At 32.5% G+C, this 9,221-nt stretch overlaps 1 protein-coding gene across 2 annotated transcripts in view; it reads right to left on the reverse strand.

Moving 5' to 3' along the window:
• LOC119644627 (integrin alpha-PS2) overlaps positions 1 to 9,221 on the reverse strand; it is a 75,218-nt gene that overhangs the window by 40,834 nt on the left and 25,163 nt on the right. For both annotated transcript variants that reach the window (XM_038044255.1, XM_038044256.1), the window contains one exon: positions 7,166 to 7,290. In XM_038044255.1, the coding sequence (XP_037900183.1) occupies positions 7,166 to 7,290 (125 nt within the window). The remainder of the gene's footprint in view (positions 1 to 7,165; positions 7,291 to 9,221) is intronic.

Raw genomic sequence — 9,221 nt, forward strand, 5'->3', positions numbered from 1 at the left:
ACATACATACACGCATATACATACATACACGCATATACATACATACATATATGCATATACATACATACATACATACATACATACATACATATATACATACACACTTACGCATACGTATACGCATACATAGATGCATCGGGCATAATAGCTGCAATAATAAACTCACGCATACATATATGGGATACCCTTCAACGTCATAGTATGCGGTTATTGTATTTTTCTGCTGCTGTTGCTTCTTCGATACGCAAATCTTTTGCACCGTCAGAAAATAAACATAAGCATTTAATGTGTTTTTAACCATGTAGACATACAATACATTATGATTACGCTTCTGTTGGTAGGTTGCTCGGTTGGTTAGGCTATAAAGTGTTAATGTTTGGCACGATCTTTACAATTTATCGGCTGCCAGACACCGAACAAGTTAAGTGAGCAAATGTGTTAAAGTTGGTTTTCCTTCTTCTTTTCTTTGTTTTTTTTTTTTTGTTTTTTTTTTGTTATTGTTTTTTTTTTTTTGTTTTGTTTTTTTTATTTATTTATCAGCCGTTGATACATAAGCTTTTTCTTTTTCTTTCGTTTTTCTTTTTGTTTATTTGCATTTGCGTTTATTTATCCTGAGCATCATAGACGCGTACAAATACTCGCACACATATAACACGTATATACACAGTCATAGCATATAATTGCTAACCAAAACCAATCGACAATAACCATGAATTAGCGTATTTATAGCTTACCATCAACATGGCCATCAATGTACTATAACCATGAGAACCATAAAAAGTATCTTAACTTTTACAGGAAACCAACAACAGCATTAACAACAACACCAACCTTATCTATAATATATTATACTTCAATGATGCACTTGGCCATGGCTTACATATATACATATATACATATACATGTGATGTGATACGCTTAGTCGCTCCTTGCCAAAGTGTTGAAATGGTAAACTGCAATAATTTTGCATGCGAAAAATATTGTCTGAGCACGATCCTAAAGCTTCATCATCGTCATCTCTGTTGTTATTATTATTATTATTATTATTATTATAGTTGTTTTTGTTTTCGCTTAAGTAAAGCCATAAAAGCACATTACCAACATCTTCTCGGCTATAGACAAGATGTTTTTTTTCATTTTTTTCAAAAAAAATAAAAAAAAAAAAAAAAAAAAAAACAGTTTACGCACATTTTTAGTCATTATGGGTCTTTCCATTAGTATATCACATAAAAAAATTTTTTTTTTTTTTTGCTATTTGGAAACAAGTAAGAAACTTTTAATTCGTCTTCGCAATGAATTTTTGATATCCATAGACTAAGGCAACCTGAATATCAGCAACGGACTGCAGTTTGCAAACGATAACATTGTGATCCACTTCTCTTTTTTAAAAATGCTTATCGCTTATTGTTCGACAGTGGATGTCCTCCATTTTTAAACTTGATTTGTGCCCGTTAAAGAGCACAAAATGTCAATTTTTTTCTATCGTAATTTGTGATATTGTAAATGATGAATGAAAGAACGAGCAAACTACTTACTGAAAAATTATATTATATATGTATGTTTATATGCATGTATATGCGTAATATATTAGATTAAGGAAAGACTGACGCTTTTCCCAATCGATGACTTTGATAGCACTAATTAATGCAATCAAGCCGTACTATAGGTGCGTACGTAACAGATGGCAGTCCCTAGATGAGACAAGTAGATTACATTGTTACACTTATTAATCCAATCGAAAGTAAGTGGATTTTGAAAAGGAGATAAGACCCTTGGAAACTGATGCGATATCAGTTCGCAGGATTGTGAACATTTTTTAGAGACGTTGCTCTCTTTCATTTTGAGAAATTCCAGTCTAAAATGTCTCGCTTCTCCGGTCGAATAATTTCTTATATAATCGATGAATTAAAGTAGTTTGGCTGGGAAGGCTAAGTGATAAGCCAGGCTCTTGACTACTATTTGCTTTTATATTTTTAATGAGGGTAAGCGTGACTTCAAGAAGAAGATCTCTAACAAAAACTTTGATCTTTGGCCAAAAGTTTTGCTGTCAGTGGAGTATACCTGGTCAGTGCTCAGTGAATCGAGACATAAAACTTGTCGATTGGGTTGCGGTCACTCTACATCTCTCATCCTTTTGCCTCACCTCTTTCTAACCATCGCTATCGCCATCGAGAGCAGGAGATTCTCTGCTTCATTGGCCATATTATAAAAAATAGTATGCATAAATAATTAGTCTCTGCATTGTAATCTCTATCGCACATTATTTCCGATGAAACAACATATCTGATTTATACCGATCCTTTGCAAGGGTATGTCATAAAAAATGCTCTCAGAACACCCTCCGACATACACTTTTTTCACACTCACTTACGATGTCGCTCAAAACATCGCTAACTAGCTATTAGAAGTACTCTTGCAGTGCACTTGCATTTGCAACAAATTGTGGTAAATCACAATCTATTTGATCGGGAATCATATTCCTGCACTTAATCTATTCCTAAAATAAATCCTCAGCATGAAGCTTAAAGCATAGTTTAATTTTACAAATATATTTCAGATATAAAAATTTAAATTAAAAAAATATTACATTTCCGTAGCTTATCGGGACTGACATTTTCCCGTACACATTTAGTCAAATTTAAATCCTCCGAAAGTTTACTTTCAATCGTCGCAGATTGTTGGTAATTCATTCGCATTTGTAACTTCTTCTTCGAAAATGTTTTCTGCTTAGCATCCGCCTCGATCGAATACCGCTCCGTAATCCACCAAGATATGTCTCAAAGATTATCATTTAATTTTGATTGAACTTTCAACTATCGGAGATATTATCTATCCGCCTGAGTGGCGTAGTAAGTAAGAGATCGCGATTCAATGTTCGTGGGTTCAAATGTCAAATGCGTTAGGGTTTCCAATAAGAATGCAAGCTAGTGCTGAGAATTCATTTCGTTGGCTAAGTTAATAACAATAATATATAATATATTATCTATGAAGACTAACAAGGAATTAATGGAAATTATTTTTAAAGACAAGATTTTCGTAACCTTTGCAAACTTGACCTAAGGCCTACTTGTAAATTTTCTCTTCTCTCTATGCACGGAGACCCTTTCGGGATATTTAGCAGTAACTTGCTTTTGTATATTATATATCATATCATATATTACATTTTAAACTATTAACAAGATAAATTTCTCATGCTTTTTGGTCTCTAAAACAATAGGATACACTTGCTAAATGTCTGCTGAAAATTAGTCTACGCGACGAGACTCATCTTACTCTGCCTGATGACGTGAATAGGCTAAGCTATCCCCGCTATATCTTCGAAAGCACAAAGCAAAATGTGAAACAATCTTCCGTCAACTATAACATAATACGCAAAAACCTCGACCGCGGCTGTGACTGAGTTGCAACTAAGCTCGAAAAAGCTACTGATTCGACCGCTGCAATAAATGACAGGCTTACCAGACATTTTGGATTGTTTTTTTTTTTTTTTTTGTACCGATACCGGTACCGACGCAAACCAACGAAAAGATGTTGACAGCTTTCATTTTCAGCAAAAATACGACGACATCTCTCACGTAGCTTACGAGTGATTGGTTTTAAATAAGAAATTTTTTCCAATGCTTGGGATAGCCAACTGAAGTTTGTATCTGTTTTATAGAAAAAGTGCCGAATTTTCCCTTTAACTAATCGATTTTCTCATTTTTCTTAATCCGATATTCAATTCACTTACTCAATGGCAAAGTCTAATTGCTTTCAATGCATTTTTAAATAATTTTATCTCATTTTGTTTCATATTGAAAACGTCTTCCCTGACGACTGACAGACAGTCCATGAAGGAAAACATATAGCAAAACGATTAAAAGGATTCATTTTATTTAAATTTCATGATTCTTCTCAGGGGCACGTACTCTATTATAAACGGTCTTGTGACCGAAAATCTTGAATGACCTGAGCCTTCAATGACAGCAAGTGCTAAATATTTGGTTCGATGAAAACATAATTGAATTAAAGCTGATTCAAGCCTAGGATAATAGGATACTAAAGAACATCTTTATGTGACTTGTTATGTCTGCTTCAAATATCGCAACAGTTGATTGCAATTGATTTTCAGAAAACATTTTTTTTTTAACACACGTTACTTAATCGAATGGTTTTCCTCAATATATGACGAGAAAAAGAAAGTAATGGCAGTAGTTTCGAGCAAAAAATGGGCGTGTATCAAGTGTGCATTTTTGAATTTTAAAAAAGGAACGAATAACAAGCTTATCATAACAATAGACAGCACAAACTACAGTGATTAGCTCCAAGAGTTGCCATATATTCGATGAATCTCAAGTCAAACTATATTAAGTCTAGGAAATTGGACTGAGATCCGAGGTGAGAAAATGCATTTTTTATCGGATATAGAAGTGGGTCTTGATAAAATTTATACTTTCTGTTTTTGTATTGCATTTAATCGATTTATTTGCTATAATGCGGCATAACCCATATGATCATCGTATGAAGAAATAAACAATTGCAAGTCAGGCGAAGAGCTCTCTTTGTGGATTATGGTTAATGTCGATGTTGTTATTTCTGTTGTTATTTTTTTTTGCATTTTCATTTTTTGTTTTTTTTTTTCCTTTTTTTGTTTTTCTTGTGGTTAATGCATAAACTGTGCGTATAGCACAAACGTTTACATGTTTATAAGTTTATAGATTTCGTAGAAGTGTGTTTTGGTGCCTGCGGTGTGCATGTGTTTGTTGATGTTGGTAAAGCGCACGCGCGGTCTTTCATCAAACGCTGTGGATGCGTTAGACTGTGCGGTATAGTGGTGGTGATATTCCTGGTTGCTATGATTGTTATTGTTGTTATTGTTGTTATTGTTGTTGTTATGATTAGTATTACCCACAAAGCGTGTAATTTTATTTGCACATCCGCAGACCGCTAAAAGTTGCCACAATTAGTTGTATGTTGCTGTTTACATGCTGTTTGTAAAACGAAAATGAAAGAAGAAAAGAAAAAAAAAGAAAAAAAAAAAAAAAAGACAAGAAACGCGCTCACACAAACTTTTGCGGCCACAAAATAAACATAAAGACAAAAATATTGTTTTATATATGAATGACTGCTTTGTTATATGCTGGCTGATGCTACAACGGCTGCCAGCCCACCAAAGCGACATATGCGGAAATATGGAAATTTATTTTGTGTGTTTATAAAGCCTACTCACTAACGGACAGATAGACAGACTTTACTAGACATTACATTGTATTTATGTTCACAGTTATTTTCTTCTAAAGACTAGCAGCACCAGCAGCAACAGCAGCATCAGCAGCAGCAGCAACAGCAATACCAACAACATCAGCACCATTAGCACCGGCAGCTCCCTCATTTATATTTATGTTAGGGAAAAGTTTGATGCGCCCATCAAGTGTACAATAAATTGCCTACAAAATATGGACCACAAGAGGATATTGCGAAGAGTGATAGATTATCTAAAGAAACACCTTTTGTTAAGATCAAAATGATTTTTCAGTTATTATTGTTTTTCATGCTGATTTAAAATTCTAACAAATTGTTTGCTTTCTGTTTAACACTACAGACAGTACGTTTGCATCTATTTGATGCTAACTAACGACAAACAACGCAAACATGTCTGGCTCCAAGTTAAATTTAACAGGCAAATGGCGCGTGGGCTTTACTATATATGAGTGTACAAAAAACTTGTCACAAAAACATTTTTTTCTCTTGTTTTTTTGTCTATTATAGATTCACATAATTTGAATAAGTGCGTACAGATAGATATAGAAAATATGTATATGTGTATGTAGGCAGAGAGAATGTGTATTACACCCAATATATTCAATGTGATATTGTAGGCATATAAGCCTAACGTAACACTGAAAAAGTTTAATCAATCGCTCAACAACGAAAAGGTGAGAAATTATCAATACATGCTGCAACGATCTGACATACTTAACAGCAGCAACTCAGAAATCTATATTCATGCGAATACAGCGAATTTTAGATACCTTCCTTCACAGCAAACAACATTTGATTATAATTGTTTTAAACGCTTTTAGTAAGCATTTTAATGCGTGTGTATCGTTTTAAGTATACAGTGAACGGTATTTGTACGCTAAACCCAATTTTTTCAGTTAAATGATGTTTGCAACAGTTTTCGAAATATGCAATGGTTTCGGGGGCGCGGCGAAATATATATTTCTTCTCTTATGAAAGTTTTTGTGCAAATTTATTAAAATATTCAGCGTGTACTGAAAACAGTACATGTGGTATGGCAATAGCGACTACTCGTAAACATTTTGATAGAGAACTTATTAATACTTAATAAGAGGTGTGTCAAAAAAAAAGGTGACTTTTTATTTTTCGCATATATTGCAAGTTACTAATAAATCATTTTTGCTTTCTTCCTAGATGAGTCAATTTTATAACTATCATAATTGATTGATTGATTCCTCTCTTGATCGATTACACTTACCTTTCAATCGAATACATAGATTAGACTCGAGTATTTTTTAATTTATACACTGTTTAGATGCGTTCATCTTGCGATTAGGTTCTTTAGGGAATCTTGGAAATCGCGATCGATTGCAAATTGTAGATGAAATATTTAAATGAGGATCTCAATAATTTTCTAACCCTAAATAGTCGTTATATTTACCGAGTCTCAAATGCCTATGTCTAATCTCAAATAGACGAATGGACAACCGGTTATTCAGTTAAAAAGTTTCAAATAATTCAGATTATCTTGCGAAAGGGGAGAATGGTCTTTTATATCCCCTAAACTGTTTCACTGTGATGATGTCAAACGAAATAACAAAATTAATATATCATCTACAAGTACACGGTGGGTACAGAGATACATTTTTATTGAAATAAATATAATTGCCGTTCGCATTCACACACACATACAAAATATATGTATGCTCTTAATGTTTAGCATCTTGTATAGATTTGAATGAAGCAATTCGCTTGTTGATCTCATATCCCTTACTTGATACCTGTGTGCTTGCTCGGCTATCACACATATCTTCAACCCACATAAGCCAATTTGTTATAATAAAAATGTATTAACCTCCGCTTCTATTATTATTATGTCATTATCTATCTTTTCTTGCTTGTTCGTACATTAAATTGATAAATTATCTGCAAATGATTTACTTACCTGTTGAATCAAATTTCACAAGAATGCAGTCACCATCGTTCATGCCACACTTAAATACAGCACCTGCTTCGACAACACCTTTCTGAAATGATGAGGTATCAAATTTAGGAGCACCGACCACTAATCTGAAAACAAAAAAAAATTAATAAATTAATAAATAAATAAACAATAAATGAAATAATATTAAATAAACAATTACATAAACGCTTTTAAATTGAAGTTCATTAGCCATCCCCAAGTAAATTATGTATGTGCTCAGTTACAATTCAGCATTTTTTTCATTTTCTTTTTCCTTTTTCGTATTTTTTTTTTTTTTTTTGTTTTGTTTTTTTGTTTTTGAGTTACGCAAATGCTGTTGACTTTGTATGCATTGTAAGTCATTGTGTTATTGTTGCTGATGTTGTCTGACTTATAAATAAAACTTAAATGAATGATACAATGGCCCTTAATCAAGTTATTTAACATAAAACTATTTTAATCATAAATTTAAAGTGCTACCCGCCGCCATCACTCTCTTATATCTGCAAGAGATGCCAAACGCTCATAAATGACCCAACGCAATTAAATGACTTACAAGAAAAAGCTTTTCGAAAAAAAATAAAACTGAAAAGAAAAAAAACAACATCACAAAGTTTATATTCCCATATGGGATCCTATAATGAACTTATAGGCACCTTATTCGAACATTTTATGTCGGTAGATGCATGAATTTTGTGGGGTCTCTGAAGCTTCTTTCTCGCCGTTGCAAACGTTATGACAATATGAATATACCTCTAATCCATCGGTAATGGAATGGGTATATGGAAGTAAAGTATAGCATCAAACCTCGTAAGTTCCATACTTGCTTAGTAAGGGGAAAGGTTTCGAATCAATTTAATCCAATCAGCATTTATTTTCTTCCTTAGTAGATTCGAAATCGAATCGAAACTTGAAATAGAAGTTTTATACTTAGCTACTCAATTACATCTTGATGGCTGCCCAAAGTTGAAGTTTTTCAGAGAGAGTGTGATTGGTCTAAAACTATAAAACTATAACTAGCAAACTCTTGTATACCAAAGCAAAGAAGCGCTTACGATGAATCCCTATATAATTATACTCATAATAGAGAAAAAAAAATTCTCAAAAGGTCAGGGAAGGAATACTCCCGAGTTATCGGTCAACTAACACATCTATAATTAATTATCATTAGATTGTATAGCTTCTAAGATTTTAATTTCAAAGATTGATTTGGATGCATTTGCAATTTTAGCGTGTACTGTAAACGGTACACGTGGCATAAAACCCACGCAATTAGAAGAAAATTATTAGTAAAGTCTAATTAAAAAAAATTGAAATAGATTACGTTTTCAATAGAGCAAATACATTCATACATTCTTTTCGTTAAGGAGCAGCTAACACTACCCATCTAACTTGATATATAATATTTGCTCAACATTTTCATGCTAATAAACAGTTATAAGTAAATGATCAAATGAAAAACAATACATACGATACTGGAGTTAAAATAGAGTGACAACCGTTCTGCTTTTCTGATTGCAAATATATATCGTATTGGATGCGCTTTGATGAATTTCTCTAATAGTTTCAATTAAACCTTTTACAAAAAACTCTTCAATCAAAAATAAAAAATAAAAGAAGGGATCTTTTCTACAGTAGAAAACAAATAAAAGAATTTTATCAAATTGTTATCCTTTTTTTTATTTTTTTTTTTTAATGTGACATCTGTCAAAAACATTCGCTTTTTTAAATAAATCTTGACAACAACTAATTGATATTAATTCGCACAACATTCATATGTGATAAAGTGGTAATCGAAGGGCGAAGTAATAACAGAGAACACGAATCCCTCGCTTTTCACGTTATTTAAAAAAGATTTAATGGAAAAAAAAAAAAAAATCAAAATAAATAATCAAAGTTTTTATTCACCGCTTTTTTGTTTGCTTTGCGCGCCATATGGTCGAAGCAGTTACTACTAAAGACAGTCAATCGTAAACTAAATGTTGAATACGAAAAAAAAAAAAAAAAAAAAAAAAAAAAAAAAAAAAAAAAAAAAAAA

The sequence above is a fragment of the Glossina fuscipes genome, unplaced genomic scaffold (genome assembly GCF_014805625.2).
Source record: "Glossina fuscipes isolate IAEA_lab_2018 unplaced genomic scaffold, Yale_Gfus_2 0, whole genome shotgun sequence".
In the NCBI taxonomy this organism is placed as follows: Eukaryota; Metazoa; Arthropoda; class Insecta; order Diptera; family Glossinidae; genus Glossina; species Glossina fuscipes.